This window comes from Squalius cephalus (genome assembly GCF_949319135.1).
Source record: "Squalius cephalus genome assembly, chromosome: 14".
NCBI lineage: Eukaryota > Metazoa > Chordata > Actinopteri > Cypriniformes > Leuciscidae > Squalius > Squalius cephalus.
In genome coordinates, this window is record NC_137135.1 from 21,671,129 (window position 1) to 21,692,216 (window position 21,088).

Consider the following 21,088-nt stretch of genomic DNA (forward strand, 5'->3'; position numbering starts at 1 on the left):
GTACAGCTCAAGTCTTTCAGCAACAAAAGACTCTTTCACTACATTTCCCAGAATCCTTTTCTCAAATGCTCCTATATTTACATTCAATTCCTCTTTTAAAGTATGGTCACGTTTACTGTTGTTTGGCAAATGTTTGTGTGTGACTGTCACACTTTGGCTGAGCGTGGTGAGGCAGGACGCGAAGACGAAGATAAAAGTTTATTGACAGAACGATATCTACACCTAACTGGACTGAAGCATTAACAAGAACCTACAAATGAAAACTATAACACATACTAATTGTAAAGAAAGATGATTGGATTAACACAGGTGAAAAAAACGAGGGAACTGATGAGTAACCATAGAAACAAACTAGAACACAAAGAGTATTCTAGGATACAAACAAATGGCGGGAAACTGAGAACAAAGGAGACTGAAGGATACAAACTAAAAGTCCATGTGGGTGAAACTAAGAATAATCGTGACAGTGACGTCCAGTCGTTTCAATAGGATTCAATGTGTTCTGGATTTTTGTGTGGGGGCGAAAAATGTACTAACTCAGATTTCGCAACAGGTTCGAGTTGGTCGCGCAGATTTGCTGTGTTGACCAATAGAAAGCTGCTTGGTTTGAATGTGTGTTTCACAGCTACATTATTTACAATACAAATGGACCTTTTGTTGCACACAAAATTTCCTGAAAAAATGTGTAACCACATATTTATTCGTGTCAAAGACAAACTTGCGCAAGACCTTTTGACTGGCTCCTCTTCAGATTTCGGATCTTGTTGTCATTTGACTGTGGCATTTTTTTTTTTTTCTCTCTCATCCATGTCAGCTTGAAACGCGGCTTAAGTTATGATGGAGTGTTAGCTGGTATTTAAATGCCTTTTGAAAAACCTGGTCCAAAACCACTCTGCGGTGAGCAGTCAGCCTACATATGCCGAGGAGTGCTCGCAATGTGTTTAAGATTTCCCATTAAAGCCCCATAACTCTGTACAGAGAGGCTATACAGAGCGCCTCTCCACTCAGCATGTGCTGGCTTTGGCAGTGTCGGACGGGAGGGCTGATGAGCAGGTTTATAGAGCTGTTCAACACACACTTCTCTTTAGCACTTAGCAAGGCAGTGAAGTCCAGTCGCCTGACCACACAGTTAGCTAGTGAGAGCTTCTGTACACACACACACAGCTATTAGAGACAATCAAACAATCCGGGCTAGAGCTGCAAGGATCAAGTTTGCTTCAAAATAAAGAAACGGTACACGCTAAGCATGAAAACAGACACAATCAGTGCCCTTTTTATGCTCACGCTCACAATAAACACACATTCGCTCTCTCGGTTTGCCTGTGGGAACGGTTGGAGCGGGCGAGGAGAGATGGAGCGGGTGTCAAGCTGACAGGCCGTATCTGTGATCAACGCATGAGCTCGTGACAGATCTGATGAAGACAATGCAGTAAAAGACTCTCTCTCTCTCGCTCTTTATCCTTCCATCCAACTGTTTCCCTCAACAGCTGAAGCACAGAACAAAAGCGAATCACATACGCGGGCTTAATGCGCACACACACTGCGCTGACACGCTAGCGTGATGGTAACAAAGAGGGAAATGTGTTTTCATGTATTTACAGTGAATTGTTTACATGCCTCAGATGCGGCTGTCAGTTCAAGGCTGCACTGCCGGCTCTCAAACGAGATTTGAGGAGCAGTTTGTGCAATATAAAATATGCATTAAAAGCAGCATCAGGGCCTAATGAAAGCTTCACACACACCTCGGCGCACCGCGCCATGCATGTTTCATGCGATTCACGGCCCTCCTTAAGGAGAGCTTTGTTCAGAAAAGTGCTGGGCTGGAACCGGTGGGCAACTCAGAGCTGTAGCCTGTTGCTGTGTGTGTGTGTGTGTGTTTTTTAGAGCTAAGCTTCGGGCAGATTCCTAAATAAATTTGCACGGGAGAGAGGAAGGTCTCGGCCGTTCTTTCGCTTTGGTGCTGTTTGTGAGCGTATTTTTCCTGTTAATTGCGAAATAGGGTGTGTTTACATGCCAGAAACACTTTTCCAAAGTATACGACATGCAACAAAGTGACACAAATCTCCTATATTAGATATTTCCTGTAATCAGTAGCTGTTTGGAGATTCTGATGATGTCAGATGTGAATGGCCGCTCTGTGCCAGGCCACATAAAGGCTTAATGCTACTCATTTGCAAATATTTACACACGCGAGTTTTGAGGGCCTAAAGATCCCAGTGATTAAGTCTGCTCATCTACATTGAAAATGTGTGTGTGCTTGTGTGAAATTTGTAGCAATTTGTAGCATTCAAAGCTACTAGACCATGACCGTAAAGACTTATTTTGTTGCAACTTGGTGATGAAAAGTGAGGATTTGGGTAAAATAGGAAGTCTGCCCCACAAAGGCAAAACACAGTAAATACAACCGAAAAATGATAGTCTAAGACAGAGGTTTTCAAGTTTTGGTTCCCATGGACCCTCAATATATAATTTCTAAACATATTTATATGCATAAAGGACCTGGTATGAAGACAACATTATTGCTTGTAAAAATTAATTAATAATAGTTTTTTTTATTATTATTACTGTACCGAATGATCTGCAAAATTTGTACTTTAAGCATTTTATTAAAATATGTAAATTATATTTGATAGTGAATGATTTATATTCTACATACCAATAGAGTAGTGTTAGATGTAACTTTTTTTTATTTTATTAAAAAACAGTCCTAAAATACATTTTGTATATATATACAAAACCCCTAGTGCAAGAAATTTCAGTCTGAACTCAACATAGACAAAATCTGTTTTTAACTGTTTTTTAAGCACGATAGGTGTGACGTCAGGGGCTACCTTGAATCCAGAGGAGTATGCACTACCATTGTTGTGTTTGCCTCTGAGGAGAAATTGACAAACTGTTTTCAGACTTTTTCCAGGCACTTATGTACTGTTCTCTGCATGGAGTTATTCTGAGTCTGTTTGCAGGGGCTTTGTGTGATAAATAGCCGGTCTTATATATGAAATGAATGTGTGGAGGTGTAGAGGACGTCTTTGTGTGGCCTGAACTGCTCTCTCTGCCTCCCTCTTTCTCTCAGAAAGCCTGCGGGGTCGAGGCTCTAGGCTCAGACAGTGATGCATGCTTGCTCGCTTTTAGAGGACCTTGACCCTCATTTCCGCAATGTGAAACCTTACAAACAAATGTCCCCGGATCACCTATGTCCTCTAACCAAAGCAATGACAGGAAATAATAATAAAAAATATATGAATATGGCTGAAAAGATTAGTCAAAATTGTCGAAAAATATTTTTGATGTTGGAAAGTCTTTTGATCTCATATTATTTTGCTCTATTTTAAGGGCCTGCGATAACGCGGTTTGACCAGGGAGGAGCTGTAGCCCAATACTGTCCGACAGAAGAAAACACGGCATTTCGGAGTGCAAACAAAGCTGAACCAGTAGAGTTTGGGAAAGTTTAACATAACTAAAATTATAATAAGTAAAACAAAAAAAACTGTCATATGCAGGGCTGCCAACTCTCACACATTCAGAGACTCGCGTCAACACTGTTCTCACGCCACACGTTCATTTTCTCATGCAGTGAAAGTAACGTTACATCGCAGAGCAAAGAGGACACTGACAACGCGTCGACAGACAAGACAGAACAGGTTACTTTAGATATGAAACAAAGTCTCAGCGTTTAAACTCTGTCAATTTTACTACGTGGTTTTGGCGCTTTTTAATGTGTCATGAGATTGCTGTAGCACTTCAGTTCAAGTAGCACGTGGACCGACCATCTCTTGCTCTTTACTACTAGTTATAGCACGAAATTAACTCGAATGAACATCAGAAGGTATGTAGGAAGAATCTATTACTTAATGAAATCTATCATGTCTCAAGTGATACAATCAATGTTTCAACTGCAGAAAGACTTCAATAAAACACCTTGTAAACAAATATATCTTAACTTTATATTTAGCTACCCCATTCAATGACCATAAATTCGATAATCAGCTAGAATAATGAACTCGAGAGACCATAAACTCGATAATCAGCTAGAAAAATTAACTCTAGAGACAATAAACTCGATAATCAGCTAGAATTCATATTTTTACTCTTATTAAAAAGTTATTCTTATGTTATTATTTTAAAAACTGTTGAATGCAATTGTATTTAAATCAGTTGTTAATTTGAACCTTTAATAGCAATGTGTTCCCTAATATGAATGAACTTTATTTTCTGGATCTGATGCTTTACTTATAAAACTTGTTTTCAAACAAGTGTTTCATGTAATTGAAAAAGCATTGTGCACTTGTGAGGGAAACAGTTCCTCATTAGAACCATCAGCTGTTTTTCTGTGTCTTCAGTTGCCATAAGTGGCATGTATATGTGTGTTCAGAGAGAAAGAGAGAGTGATTCATGGCAAACGGGTTTAAGTGTGTGTGTGAGACAGAGAGCAGCCTGTTAATAGTCTGCAGTGTGTGTATGTTTTGAGTAGAGTCACTGATTCACGGCTGTGGGGGACATCTTGTGTGGAATTGAAGGATGGAAACAAAGCTGAGGTTTTTGGATGAAGTGTTAGCTGGGCCAGATGGCTCGCTATGCTCCAGTCTGGCAGCCCAACTGCTTGCCGCACACATAAACACACACATGCTAATGCACAAATACATGCGTGAATGCATACACATGCACAGAGTCTCACAGAAGCAGGCTTATGGAAGCTCACACGCACACATCTTTTCGAGAGGGCTATTTCACACTAGCTGGAGTACGACACTTATTTAGAGGGACCTGTAATTATGCAGTTTATCGGATCGGCCTCATTTATCTCTTTTCACGTCGCAAATGTCTTTTCTCATGTAGTAATAATAAGAGTGCTTTGCTGAACAATAATGTTTGTCAATCTGTGAGCCCCAGATGCGTGTGGAGGGTGGGCACTGTGGCAAGGGTGGTCCTCAATGACATAAGAGGACAGTAATCTGCAAAGTCCAACAAACACTACACGCATAGTTCTTTTGATTCCCCACATCTGCTTTTAATTAAACCAAAGAGCAACAAATGATGGAACTGAATGTTTCCAAGAGAAAACAATGCAGGATTGTGCAAAATTCAAAATTGAAGAATTGGCCTCCTTTCAATTCATGGGAGTGAATCAGAACTTAATTGGCCACACCCCACAGGAAGTTGAAATTCTGGAGATGAAGCGTTCTTTCACAAAAGTCTGTCTATCTGTCCATCTATCGGCTTTTTAATTTTTTCCCCAAAAAATTTCAAACAAGTTCAGAGTTTGTGTTGACAAAAACTTTTTTTAATTAAATGAATGTTCTTATGTTCAAATTTGAATCGCAATTCTGCATCCCTTTTCCTAATTCAATTCAAATTTCATTCAGATTTAGGATTTTAATTTTAAAGGACATTCTTCCATGAACATATAGTGTTGTTCAATGGTGTCAAATGTTCAAATTCGCAATTCTGCATCCTTTTTCCTGATTCAATTCAAATTTAATTCAGATTTAGGATTTTAATTTTAAAGGACATTCTTCTATGAACATATAGTGTTGTTCAATGGTGTCAAATCTGAAACAAAAGAAGATAAAATCAGTTGGCAGTTACCACTGCACTGACAGTTATGTTATAGATTTGATGTTAAAGGAAAAGTTCATCCAAACATAAACTCATTTAAGCATCATTCACTCACCATTATGCTGCTTCTAACCTGTGTGACTTACTTTCTTCTGTGGAACACAAATAGAGATGACAGAGTGATCATGCTGCTCTTTCCCATAAAGCTCCAAAAAGTACCATAGAAGTAATCCATTTGACTTAAGCAGTAGTTTTTTTTATTAACAGAAAATTACGTTATTATTCATTGATTCGAAGATTTTCATATTCAAACTTTGGATGTCTCCATGTTTGATGTTAATGACACCAAACACCATTGATTCTCACAACCGAACGTGTAAGCTCTTAGAGAGGTGGTTGAGGATTGTTTTCCATTGCAGCAGGTAAGTGGGCATTAAATTGCCCACTTTAAGCCTGGCTCAGCCAGAGACAGACCACCCCGTACACGAAGGCTCTGTTCAAGCCGTCCCACGGTGCACTAGGCGATTTTTATTGATTGATTTGCTGAAACAAAATGACATGAATGAAATTCAGCACCCAGTGTGTAGAGTGAGAAACACAGGACCAAATGAACAAAACATTTGGAAACAAAGATACTAAAACTGAACTGATCATTCCCATGCTGCATGAGATCTTTCAACGACAGCCTCTGCCAGATGGAAGAAGGGTCATATTCACCGCATATAAGCGCTGCAGTGCGTGTATGGAGAAATGATGTGATGTCATAATGTTTTTGTTTCAGTGAAACGATACAAACAGATATCCGATTCTTTTCATGGTAGAATTTAAAACACCATGAGAGTTAGTCATGGAAATTCGTGCACGCTCCGAGCGTTTACACCACAAGGAGAAAATGTTGTTTGTCAATTTTCTCTAACCACATTTTTTCCACCTTCTCTTGTCCATCAGGCAATTATCTATGAAGGGCAAGACAAAAACCCAGAGATGTGCCGGGTGCTGCTGACGCACGAGATCATGTGCAGGTGAGAAACATACATGCAATACACCACACTCCCTCCTTCACTATTACACAATCAAGCTCTTGAATCTTCCCTACCAATCTCTGCCCGCTGACTGTGAGAGCTTTACTTTGGCTTCATTCTTGTCTTGGCAAGGCTGCAGACCTCTGGATCTAGCATTAGTGTGACAGGGCTGAGCTTTCTGCTCACACACACACACAGCTGTGTGTAAGCCTTGTTGTAAAATTAGACGTAAGAGGGAGGATAGATTAACATTATTATAAATTTGCTGAAAGGTCAGATCATGATTCTTTATTTTATCAAAAACATCCGTCAAAACTAGAATAAACAGTTTACTTCTATTTAAGAGGGATGCAGTACGTTTATATCAAGGCTCAAGTTTAGACTTACAATGCACTATTACACAAGACACTCCCAGATCATTTTTCACCAGCCCAAATGGGATCCTGATAAAGTTACGCCAGCCTGTTTCCTATCAGAGTTAGAACTGTTCTTTTCCCAGACTCTGGCTCAGCCTTAAAAATCAAAGCTTGAGTATGTTCAAAATAGATGCCAGCTAACATTTCTATTTTTGGAGGCTCATTTATCGGTGGTTGGTGGTTCTTATTTTAGTGATTGTTTAAATAAACACTCAAAAGCCAAGTAGAGTAATACACTTTTGGACAGCACATTTTATAGTCATATAGTTGTCACCATTCAGAACTGAAATACCTGAATTTGAATTGAATCAGCAAACAGGATGCAGAATTCCTATTTAAATAACTAGGAACTCATTTTAACTAAAAAGCAAAGTTTGTCAATACAAATTTTGAACTTGATTTGAAAGTTTTGTAAAAAGCCTTGAAGTCTGAAGGTTTACATGGATTGATAGTAGTGCTGTCAAATCGATTAATCGCGAGTAAGCTCATCATATATATGTGTGTTTGTGTGTGTGTTGTGTGTGCATATATATACATACATACACACAAACACACACACACACACACACACACACATATATACACAAACTTTTATGTTAGATGCAATTCATCAATTTGACAGCACTAATACATAGATACAGTATATTCATGAATTTAAAGGGACCCGGATTTTCAATTCTGAATTTTGCACATCCCTGTTTGTTGTGACCGTATAAAAAATGGAGTTTCATGGCATGAGAAATGGAGGAAGACAGACCTTAAGTTTAGAGCGGCCCTCGTCTCTCTGCCTTCTTGATTCTCTATCCAGGTCATCCACTTCTTGCTCTGAAAGGAGAAAAAAGAGAGAGAGCGAGAGAAAGCCATGCACCTTTAATTAAAATCAAAAGATAAATTCCTTGCACTTAAAACTGGGTTGTGGAGATGAGTCCTCATCTATTTTTGGTTGAAATGGAGAGCATTTGAACAGTTTTCTACTAAAAATATACCACTCATGCTTGCTTAATTAGGACAAGGAAAAACTCATTACTCAATAAGAATCCTCTTGTTATTCCACAGCTAATGAATGCAGCTTGCTTTGAGTTTTGACAATGAAATATGTGCAGGCGAGCCAAGGCTCTCTCCTCTTTCTCTTTCAATCTTTCACTCCCCCTCACTACCTTTCTCTCTCTCTCTCTCTCTCTCTCACACACACACACACACACGCACACACGCACGCACACAGCCTTCTGTTATTGCTCTTTCAAAATACTTGCTGATTTAAAGATGTGTATTAACACAAACACTAAGTACCATACGTGCCTACAAAGGCTCACCATGTCAGCTTTGATCTGCCACTGTAGGATTACACGGATCACATCTGAAGTACATATCGCTACTGGAACCCATAAGGTCCCGCCAATGCAAATGTCTGTACTTGGTTGCACACCAAAGAGCTTTCTAAAAGCAGCAGAAAAGGAAAAAGCGTCTATTTCAACTAAATCTCATCTCTATCTTCCTCCTTTTTTCCCTTCTTCATCTGTATATGGTGTTTCGATACAGAGCCTGTGCTGAGAGAAAGGCACAATTACCAGTCTGCAATTAGACTGCTCTCCATTAATCAGGGCTGTTAATTGCTGTATGCCTTGCCATTAGCCATATGGTGCCGCATGGGCCTGCAAGCATGAGACACAAACGTGTTTTCCCAAACAACTCGCTCACAGGCAAGACTAGAGACAATCGCTCAAACGCAACTCTGGGCTCTTTATGATGGAGTTCCACATCCTCATACGCATGGATTGATGAGATTTTGTTTGGTTTGTGTGGTGCAGATGAAACATCACAAACTTGGCCAGATTATTAAAGGCTGGGTGGTCACAGTTGGAGAAATGCTGCTTTGTTTGGTTTTGGGGGCTATTTTAGACTCGCTGTCTGTAAAGAAGCTGGACTACGAGCAGTTCAGCTTTAATGGCATCAGCGAGGGCCACATCCTGGTAATTACGTGCAGCAATTTGGATTTAATTTCTTCAAATGCTGCAGCAGGAGGAAACGCTTGAGATTAAAGATTATGGTTCCCCTGCAGGTCCGCTGGGACGGAGCAAAATGAGCCGGAATGGGCGAAAAATCCCCCTGAACGAAGCCAGAGCATGCGTGGAGTCATTAGCATATCGTTGATGGGGGGCTTGTTGTGGTTTCCCATGGGTTCTGGCTGGCTATTGGGTTATTGGAGAGTCACATCCATATGTGCCCACCCCTCACATCCCAGAAAGCCTTGCTTCTGTGTGACCCACTTCTGAGAGAACATTGCTAAAGACTTGACTGCTCTCAGAGGAGTGAGAGAAAATGAGAGCAGAGAGAGGAAGGAAGGTAAAAATACAACAGCAAGGAAGAGTAAACTGATACGGAAGCACCACACTCTGTCCAAACTAACAACAACGCTTAGACCGCCAGGGTGCGTGAATGAGGGGTCAAGCTCAATCAATCTTATCAAGCTCATCAGGTCTAAAAGAGCCAGCTCACACACAGATCTGTTCTGCTCCTATCACATGATGTCTCATGCCCTATACCTTCTCTCATTCAAGCCCCTCTGCCATCTGTGCAGGGTAACCTGAACTCACCGCCCCACCTGCTGTTTACCGCCACAGCCTCCATCCGCCGAAGACACCATGTATACACCCCTTTTCCATCCCTCCTGTCTTCTTTCACTTGCTCATGCTCTAGTATCCATCTTGTTCTCCACTGCTGGAATACAATTTAACACACACACACACACACACACACACACATTTCTATACTTTTTTCTAATTATGTAAAATATAAAATAAAATATACTATGTAATATAAAAAATATACATTTATTCTGGGAACACATTAGCAACACTTGCCTCTTCTGTCTTTATGAAATCCTTCCAGGATGTATGCTAAAATGCTCCCACTTTAAGTGTCCTCTTTACCTCCTGTATCCTTTCCTCTCCTTCCCATGCCCTCGTCTCCTCTCTCCATCACTCTTTAACTGCCCAGTTATCAGCCACACTTCTTATCCTTCAGTAACCGTCTCTGAGTCGGGCAGTCTGTTAGCTGTAATTACTAATACACTGGCCTAGAAGCAGCATATTGTGTGCTGTGTGTACAGTAGTGAATGCCTGCCTTAAAGGAGTGAAAGAAAGACTTCTTTATATTTGCTACCTCTTCCTTCTCCACTGTGTTTGAGTTCAGTGCTTACATATGTGCAGTATTACCGAGATTAACTGCTCTCTTCCTCTCTTTCTCCCCTTCCATCTCTATTAGCCGCTGCTGTGACAAAAAAAGTTGTGGCAACCGTAACGAGACACCCTCTGACCCAGTCATCATCGACAGGTAAGAGCTGGGTATTAGATGTTTGTATGTGTGTTGCAATGTATCTGATCATCACACTAGACAGGATGTCCAGTGGAAGTGTTGCAAGTGGCTTCATTGAAATTTACGGAGTTATAAAGGATAGTTTGTCAGGGTAGATTCCATATTTAATTTGACATGTAAGAAAATGAGGCTGTAAAGAAACTTGGCCTCAGTAATATATATTTTTTTCAATTTATGTTTCTTTTCTACACTCCGCATCCTTAAAAAAACATTCAAAAGTTTGAGGTCAGTTCGATTTTTTTCCATTAAAAAAGTATACTTTAATTTAGCAAGGATGTGTTAAATTGATCAAAAGTTAGAGTAAATATCTTGAAAAAAATGAATCACGATGTCCAGAAAAATATTAAGCTGCGCTATTATTTTCAATAAGAAATGTTTCACCAAATATAGGAATACATTTCATTTGAATTCAAATATATTTAAAAATCGAAAACAGTTACTGACCCCAAAATTTTGATTGATAGTGTACAAGGAAATAACAGCCTGTTTTAAATTTTAATTTAGTATCTGAATCATCGCAGAGATAATGCTGTAAATGAATTCAAATCGCATTCAAACAAGTCAAAATTACAAGTGTTGCTCTATAACAGCTTTGTGAACACATGTCTGTGGGTGCTCTATATAACTATATACGCTCTACTGCTCAGAATAAAACATTGCAAATCAAAGGCTGCAGTTCAAAGAATTCACCATCAGTGGGAAAAACAACCTGACAACAAGCATAAAAAAGCCTTCCTGGAACCAGAAGCCATTTGTTTGCAAAAGAGTAATTGTTAAGTGATCGAGCTGGGCTGTTTTGAGGCCCTGTTGGGGTTGTTGAGTATGTAGTGTGCTCTGAAGTGTGCATGTATGAATAATCAGCAGTGAAGATGTGCAAGACTTCTGGAGAGAGCAGCATGTGCAGCGAAGCACGTCTCCTACCCTTTTTGTTTAAAAAGATCATACAACCGTGTCACGTTATTATTGAGTTAGTATATCATTTCTGACTCGATCGTGCCGTGGTTCGATGAAACTAAGCATGGATTTCTGCAGATTAAAGTGTGTTTAAGTGTCAAAGGTGTGTTCTGATCTGTGTGTTAATAAGTCAGTGGCCTGTGCTATCAGATGAACACAGCTGTAGGATCACCGCGACTTTGCCAGCATTGGGGTGTGTGTGTGTGTGTTTGTCAGAGAGTAAGAGAGGCTTCTACCTGGCTGCTGTGTCTGTGAGGCTGGCCCATTTCTGCTCCACTGGGCTAGAACGCTTCACGGCTCTCAAAGACAGCTGCAGCCCCTCGACGCCACGTGGCATCACCTCCACCCAACACATGCTCACACAAACACACTGCCCATCACTTACTCTTCTTGATTGTTTTTCTATATGAAGTTGGTCTGAAATGCTTCCTCACATCCTCCTGTTGCAGCTCCGCTGTGGCTGTTTGCGGTCTGAACGATTGTGTTTCGGGTCTGGCTGAAGTCGGCAGCTGTGCTCGAGGTCACCACAGACCCCTTTAGGCTCAGGTGTGAGGGCATCGCTAGTTGCCCGTGAAAAAAGGAATTAGTAACAGTTTATTTTTAGTCACGTGTCTCTCCAAGATGGGAAAATAGGTCATTTGAAATGAGACCGGGAAATATGGAAGAGTTTACTGGAACTTTCAATATTTTCTTGGCCACATTCACATACTGGGGTTCCCAACAAACAAGGCGAAAGATAGAACAGAATCAATTACGGCAAGCGTAGACGAGCGCGCACACGCTCCCAAATTCATCAAAAATATGATTTTGAGCTTCTTCTTTCCCTTGAAGTTATTTAACTGAATAAATAAGAGCTCATTAGTGTGGTCTTGTTTCAAAGAGCTGATTAGGTTTTACAGCAGTAATTAGCAAGGCTAGCGCTAATTCCTCTGGAAGAGTAATGAAAGTGATTTCCTAATTAGGTTCCTCTCATAAGACGGCACAACAGGCCATTTCAGCGAAACCAGAGGAATGTCAGAGAAATAAAGCCAACTAACAATGCCTTATTAGATTGTTAAAAGAACAAATCTTACTCGCAGCAGATCTGCGCTCACGGGACCTTCGGCTCACGGTTCGAGTTCCCAGGCTCATCGGGAAGCTTTTGAAAATGTGATTGGGGTAAATTGAATTACTCACGTGAAATTAAAACTGGTTCGCTAGCTATCTTTCTTCTCAGAGGGGTGTGTTTAGTTTACGTTGGATGGCTGTATCTAATCTCATTTCATGTGTAAATGTATGTGTGTCTTGATTGACTCCTCGTCTTCTCCTTTTCTTCTTCTTTTACCTTCTGAGCTCTGTTAATGCCCCAGTAAGATTATTTCAAATACTTTAATCTGCTCTCATTGACACGGACACAAAAGGCCAGTGACATCTAATAGCAGCCCTTTTCACTGCCTCCTGTTTCATCTCTTTCACATCCCTCAGAAGCTCTCTCTCTTATTCTCTTTCTCGATTTCTTTCTCTCTTATCATTGTGTGTGTTAGGAGTAATTGAAGCTCAATAAGCCGTACAGTAATGGGGAAAGGTGTCGTTCTATCTCCCTGGGAACATTGCAGTTGATGCCTTCATCACCATGGATACTCTTAAACACTGATAGTGATTTCGGAGTGCAGAAAGTTCATAGTTCCCGCGCGAACCGTGGGAGTTCTGTGGCTTTGCGCTCGGTCGCGAGCCCTGACCCCGCTGGAAGGCTTTATTTGTGATGTAAACTTCAACATCTGGATATCCACTTCATGAAGAAATAACACAGTGAAGGATGGAAAACGCCACGGAACGGGCTTGATGTGCCCTTTCTTTGAATGTTTAATGGAGGTCTTTGGCTCGCAACTATACTGCTGGCCAGATTTGACCTTCTAGAAGAAGACCTTCAGGTCTCATTAAAGCAGAACAGGAAGTAATGTTTCACAGAACCATTTTCGCTCCTGCTCTGCTACGGGCCACTCACACAGGATGTGCTATTTTATTCAAAACAGCATGAGAACGCATGAGTTCTTCTAAAGTGATATAGCGTAATATTAAGAGAACGCTTATGAACTTAGATGCTGAATTTTTTTAAATGATCTATCTATCTATCTATCTATCTATCTATCTATCTATCTATCTATCTATCTATCTATCTATCTATCTATCTATCTATCTATCTATCTATCTTCTGCTGAGCTATGAAGGAGCAACATCTGAGCAGTAAAATTGCACCTCAATATTGGATGTTTGGGAAAGAGACAGTGACAGCGAGCAGCGCTATATTCCTGCAGTATGTTTGCATTAGTGGATTAGCGGGCTCTATTTCACAGAGCTGTTCTCTGAATCGGTGGCCAGAGAGTGATCCTCACAGGCTGGGGCTCCCATTGTTAACGTAATCCTGTCCGGTCTGTAGCCCTATTGTGTGGCAATTAAGACTGAGAGACTGTGGAGAGCTCAGCGTGAGTGTCTGTGTGTGCGAGCCATGAAAACGACAGTAATACAGTGAAGGATGGTATTTGCAGTTTACATGTTTCTGTCTTCTCTACAAAAATTAACTGGTCAGTCTTTCCCTCTAAAAGAGTGAGAATAAGAAGTGCTAGTGAAGGAAAATGTGGGCATCGGCTTTAAAAAGTGTGCGTGACTCCAGGCTGGGCTGTCACAGCTGCTGAAAGGTGAGGTGCTCTTATGCAGTGACAATGTCTCTTCCTGGAGAGAGAGAGAGAGAGAGAGAGAGAGAGAGAGAGAGAGAGAGAGAGAGAGAGAGAGAGAGAGAGAGAGAGAGAGAGAGAGAGAGAGAGAGAGAGAGCCCGTGTGTGTGTGTGTGTGTGTGCGCGCTTGCTTGTATTTGTGAGTCTGTGCGCATAGGTGTATATGTGTGGCCTACTTAAGTCCAAACGGTGCAGGAATAATAAAAGGCCAAGCTCTGCTGTTCAGAGTTAATACAGGGTTAAAGATATGCAACTCACTGTCAACAATCCCATCATCCGCCTGGATGGTTCCCAAAGAAGAGCATGCACTCCTCTCCACTCGCCCGTGCCTGTGTGTGTGGCCCTGTGTGTGCTGTTCTCCCCTGACAACTTTACCATTCTGTCTTCTTTACTCTCTCTATATACTGAGCGCTCACTTTCCTTCTCTGTTGCTTTCTCACTCGCACAATTATAAATGTCACATTGACTTTTTTTTTTAATTAAGCTAATTAATTAACCTGATTAATAATATATTATTTAAACTAATTAATTATAACTCCAGCCTATTTACTATTGTAAGAGCTACCACTATCATCAAAATAATAAAAAGACCATTCTGAAATTTTCTTATGCTGTATGAATATATTTCATGTTTAAAATAGATTACATACACAAAGAAGCCTAAGGCAAAGCTTTTTCCCAGATTTAAGCTACAGGTACATTTTCAACTATACCCAGGTCTCCATAAACAAACTTTTAAGCGAATTGTTTAATATTGCATTAAAAAATGCTTGATGAAACATAAAGGTGCAAATCAAATTTCCAGTTTCCAAATGTTAATAAAAAAGGTTGGTAAGATTTTCTAATGTTTTTTAAATAAGTATCTTATGCCCACCAAAGCTGCATTAATTTGATCAACACAGTGAAAGCAGACATATTGTGAAATATGATCACATTTTAAAATACCTGTTTTCTATTTGAATGTTTTAAAATGTTTTTATTTATTTATTTATTTGGATAAAAAAGTTCAAAAGAACACTGCTTTATTCACAAACTTTTTTTGTGATTTTCTGGATTTTTGCATAAATTACATTGGCAACATTGGTTAATACATTGGTTAATTTTGTCCCAAATACATAAGTCATAAACACACACATACATACAAACACACAGCTGTTCTCTTTGCTCTATCTCTCTGCTTGTCCAGCCTGTTGTTCACGAACAGGGCATGAGGTTGCGATCTCTGGGAAGACTGATCGGCCCTTCAGGCTAGTGCTAGAAACCCTGGCAGTCAGAGTCTCCTCCTCTGCTCTCACAGATAAGAGCCACGGATCAGCCAGATCACTGATCCACTTCATACGCTTTAGACACAGATCTGACCCACTCAAGGCTACTGACAACACTTGCTGATGAGAAAGAGTGTTTATGAGCAAGACAGAGAGGAAAACTTCATTTTACTCCAAGAAAAACAACCAAACCGTCTCATTTTCACGCACTAGTGGTGACACAGATTAGACTGGTGTTGTTTTAAGAAGCATGTGTGCGGATGAGACCGTGTGTTTGTGTGTGTTCATATGGAGGGTATTGTTGATGTATGCCATTTCCTCACGAGTGTGTGTGTGTTGATTGAGGAATGTCAGACAGGAAGTGCTCCTCCCGGGGAAGGTGATGTCACCGCAGCTTCAGGGCGGCTTCCTGTCTACTTCTGCAGCAACAGATGCACTCTCCCAATTGCAAACTTTTTTCTGTCGTAAGCCCACACATACAACTTATTAACGTTAAACCTGATGTTTTTCTCAGTCTACTCTAAGCAACCTCAGATTCCCCTCTAAAGGGCATGCTGGGAAAACATCCCCTCTCTGCCTCTCTCCACTGGATGCTCTCACGCAGGGACATCAGGGTAATCCTGTTATTTCTGTCAACACGCACACACACACACACACACACACACACACACACACACACACACACACACACACACACACACACACACACACACACACACACACACACACACAGACACATACATTTTGAACAAGTGATCAAATATATCTAAGCTATATCTAAATACCTTTAAGAAATTATTACAAAATAAAAAAACTTGAAGCAAGACTTGCATAATTTGGTTTTTAGAATATTTATTGATTTTATTTTTTATTTTATTTATCTTATGATTGGCAAAAAAAGTATTGCGTTAAGCAAGAAAAAGCTGTATACTCACATATATACTCTTGTATACTCACATATATATCACGTATACTCTTGTTCGCAAGAAAATGTATCTTTTTCTAGAAAAAGACAAAAAAAAGTCAGATGAAGAATATGATTTTTTTGCAGTGAACACATTTTATATTGGCTTCTCTCATCCATATGGTCAGGCCAATCAAGATTTCATAGATCTATATTTAGCATTGTGTACCGCTCAGTGGGTGTGTGTATTTGCGTGCGTACTGCACAGAGGGAACCCCCGTGTCTGAAGTCCATTGTTGTGGTTTGTTGTGTTTGGGATGCACTTCCTGTGGTGAGAGGTCAGCAGCGCGCAGCCTCGGCTGGCTGCTGAATAATTCATGCCATTGACTTTGTGTCAGCTTTCACAGGCGTGCCCAGGGATGTTTTATTCATTTATCTCATTTAGGGGCCCTGCCTGCACCTGTTCCACCATTAAGCACCCCGCTCATTTGCATTAGATGCTAATTTAGTTTACCGGCAGGCCTGGGCTCTCCCCTATTTTCATTATTTTTTCTTAGAAACAAATATTGTACTTAACACAATACATCGATTTTTACATGAACTATGAGTATGTGCATTGTCAGTCTTAAAAGTCAGCATGAAAGACAGAAAGAAAGAGATTTTGTAACTGTTAAGCACTCATTGTTTACTAGTAATAATTTATTGTAAAAAAAAAGAAAAAAAAAAAGAAAGTGGCCCAATTACTGAAACTTATAACATTGGAAGAGTGTGAACGTGTGTGTGTGTGTGTGTTTAGAAGGTGTCAGAGGGAACAGACTTGCCCTGGAGCAAGTTAAGCACAGATGTGCCTCTTTATACCCCTTCTCTTAGCTCCCGCCCTATTCCCTCACTCCGCATGAAGATCACCTTTCTTTTAAACACACACACACACACTGTCATTTTCCCTGTCATCCATCTGTCTCTCTCTTTCTCTCTTTGTTCTATTTTTATCGCCACAATCATGCCATCATAGGTCAATGCTTTGCTATACATTCTCATTCAATTCAGGTAAAGAGAACAGAATTTATTCTGTTAACTGAACGTGAATTGACATTCACAATGCATTTTACTTCCACAAAGTGATGCTAATAGGACGAGATTTGATTTTATATATCAGGAATTAATTGGATGAGAATTACAGAATTACATGAATGTTATAGTAATAATGCTTTAGTAGCTATTTGGCTACTAAAAATAAATTATGGCTCTCACATTATTTAAAGTCGTGTTTAAGTGGAAATATCGACAGATCTTTTGTACTGTATTGTGACATACATCTGAATAACATCTGAAAAATGTAGGACGGGAACTTTTTTTTTTATTCATTGGTTGTTGATTGAACATTACATGCATGTATAGGGTGGACTTTCATTTCATGCTGAATTTAATAGCCTGCACAGCCTAAATAATGTCAACTTAAAAAGAAAGTAATTTCAGAGGACGAACAAGTGATATTTTGATTAAAGATTACAGAGATGGCAAGTTTGTAATAACGCACACATGAATCAGTCACAATAAGACTAGATAAGTACATTAAGAAATTGAATAGGATGAATTTTTAAGACCTCATCACGTGTTCAAGGAAGCACACCTCCCACGTTGCTACCGTGAGGGTGAGATGTTTAGACCTCTCACAGCAAATGCATTCAATGGACGACTCTGTATGTCTTTCCAGATCAGTGTTAGTTTGTGTACGTGTATGTTTCATTAGTATCACACAGAATACAGAGCCTTTTCAGTGGCTGACACTGCTCAAATATGTTTTTACCACTGAACGTGCTTTTCGCTGTTGGACCCGAGCGTGTTGGCTGTATGTGTGTTGTGTGTGCCACACATTGCGCCCATCTGGAAATTAATCTTGTTTGTACTGTCTGAGACTGACTACATTATGCCTTATGTCTACTCCTCTAATTGCTAAACTCATCAGCTCTGCCTAATAAAAATATCTGTCTGAGCTCCATGCCATGCCTTGACAATTTAATCTACATTGGTTACCATGAGGAACAGTTCACCCAAGAAAGAGAGTTCTGTCTTCATTTACTCACCGTCATGATAGCTGATTTCTTGCTTCCGTGGAAGAGGTTTGGCATCCTGTGTTCTGGGAAGTGATGATTTCAAACTTCATAAAAGTATCAGGCCATTTTTTGGTGAACTATCCTTTTAAACATCTGTTGCTTCCATTTGTTCACTATTTGGAAATATAGGTCTTAAAATCATTAACAAAGACTTAAGGTGTAGGCAATAAATACAGGAGGTGCAATAGCTGTATAGGTCAGTGAGGTGTCTGAGAGGTCTATCACTAACACTAATCATTATCTTTCTCCGTCAATATGCTGTACATCAGGGTTTCGATCACCAGCCTGTACAAACATGAATGCAAGGATGACAAATGCAGCTATTGGATTGTCGTATCTCAAAGCACACCATCAGTTCTCAACTATTTGATTGACAACTTGTATATTTGGGCCGTAGGGCAGAGGATTGTGGGAACTGTAGTGCACAGTGAATGTGTGTTGGAGGCCAGCAGAGTTGCTGAGTAGTGGATGATTATGCAGCCTTAAGGTGTTGATGGCTTCACTGGGCTGGCCTGGAGCTCCCTCCCTGTTGTGTTCCTGATGTTTCTTTCTTTCTCTCTCTCTTTCACCGTCTTATTTTTTTTTTCTTCCTGGGGCTGGGCAAAACTGCCTCAGGGGACTGTGGGTAACTGTGATTGACAGCCAGATGCAGGCAGAGGTCGAAGCTGCTTTAAAACGTCAATGGGCTTTCATCTTGTAGCGGACACCAGCTCTCTTTATACACACACTCTCGCTCTTTCACTCTCTTTATGTGCTGAAACACACGTACACCATCAACGCAAAATATGGTGCCAATGCTATCATAATACAATCTGCACTGATTTAGCCACTTACAGCTACGAGTGCACAAGATAAATTCATGATTTGAGAGATTTCTTCTGTCTTGCTGAAAGTAAAACAATCTAGACCAACATAAACTTCCATGGTACAAAATTTGTTGGTCAACCAGCATGGTGCTTTTAAAGGAGAACTTGGTAACTTTTTTAACTTAATAAAACTGTCTAGAAATCATTTGGATGGTTAAACAACCTGTTCTGGTGATATTGGGGACTTTCCCCGCTCCCCCCAGCGTTCCCAGGCGGAAAACCAACCTTGCAACTTGGGGACTACCGTCCCGGCAAAATAGAAATTGGAAGTCTCGTGAGAAGTGAGAACGAGAACGAGAACGAGCGCGAAACACGAATCGCTTTACGGCAATTCAACATAAACACACACGCATGTATGATGTATTACCAGATTACCCACCTCAGTAGACAAAGCTCCACACGATTCAGTTGGCTTGCTCCGATCATAACAAACGCACATGAGCAGCGGTAGAGAGGGGGAGGAGGCTGCCGCAAGTGAGTTTTTTACGACCGTGTTGTGACATATACGCCCCCCCCACAGCTGTAGGGGGAGCTCGTGGGGAAAACATGCGACAACAAAAGGGAAAATCAGCGAAGAAGTGACTAGAGTTCGCTAGAGTTGCCGAGTTCTCCTTTAATGAAGCTGGTTCACTGGAGACATGCTGGTTAAGCTAGTTGAAGTCCACATAAAATTAATACTGACGATTCTAATTTTTTAAACTGAATTTTGCAGTGTTTATTATAAATAATTTATCTGTGCACATTATGTGCCCTTGTAATCCTGAATCAAAATAACTTCCCTTCACTTGCAGCAGTGGCTCCTCTCCTCTCCTCTCCTCTCCTCTCCTCTCCTCTCCTCTCCTCTCCTCTCCTCTCCTCTCCTCTCCTCTCCTCTCCTCTCCTCTCCTCTCCTCTCCTCTCCTCTCCACTCCTCTCCTCTCCTCTCCTCTCCTCTCCTCTCCTCTCCTCTCCTCTCCTCTCCTCTCCTCCTCTCCAATGATGTGCTTTTTGGCATGAGGGCGGGACAACCTGTCACCCACATGAGATTGCAGTAATGGCAAACCACAACGATCCAATCAAATCCCGATAGACAAAATCAAGTCCCATCCTACATTTTTTTTTCTTGTTTGAGAAGCCAAAGCCGTTTCACGTGGACATATGTCACAAAAGGAAAGAAAAGACTATCACAAATTCTGTTTCATGCCAACTTGAGACTAACATATGCTTGCCAACTAACATATGCTGGAAAAAGTAAAAGTCTCACACTTAGATAGTTCAAGACTTTTCAAAATAATCAAATCGTACTCTTATATGTGTGACTGAACAATATCACATTTTTGCCGTCACAATTGGGGGTTGGGAAAGAAAGTGTGCACAAACACACACACACACAGATCTGTCTAGCAGGATCTGGTGGTGGCGTCTCATTTCTCATCTGTTTCATCCTCCATGCGTAATCAGATTTCAGTGTTTGCTGAGGAAAGAGGACCACTCACTCTCAGAAAGACACGCCTCAGCCTCCCTGTCTCTGTGTCTGTCTGTGCCACCCTGGTCTGGGTGTTAGCATCGTCTGAATTACAAACATGTCTTACCTGCTGACTTAAACGTTTTGGTAAGTGTGGTGCATGCTCTTGGTGCGTGAGTGATGTAGTGCTGGAGAGGTAATGCGAATCTTTATTATTAATGTGCATGTTGAAATAAAAATGCTAATCTTGTCCATATTAATAGCTTGAACGCTTCCCAGGTTGCCTTGAAGTCTTGCGTCCTCCTGAAGGGATATCAGGGTCCACTTCTACACACAAGCGCACGTTATGATTCACTATTCACGTACACTTACAAATAGACAATGAGAGAGAGAGAGCTGTGGCCCCTGGCAGGGTAAATGGATGGCTCAGGTTACAGCTCTGTGAGTGCTGGATGAAGAGA

The 21,088-nt window shown here is 40.7% G+C and overlaps 1 protein-coding gene across 1 annotated transcript in view; it reads left to right on the forward strand.

Annotated features, from left to right (window-relative positions):
* Positions 1–21,088, forward strand: part of ebf1a (EBF transcription factor 1a) — a 126,627-nt gene that overhangs the window by 5,392 nt on the left and 100,147 nt on the right. Inside the window, exons 5-6 of the mRNA XM_079893025.1 lie at positions 6,505–6,578; positions 10,259–10,327. Of these exons, the coding sequence (XP_079749151.1) occupies positions 6,505–6,578; positions 10,259–10,327 (143 nt within the window). The remainder of the gene's footprint in view (positions 1–6,504; positions 6,579–10,258; positions 10,328–21,088) is intronic.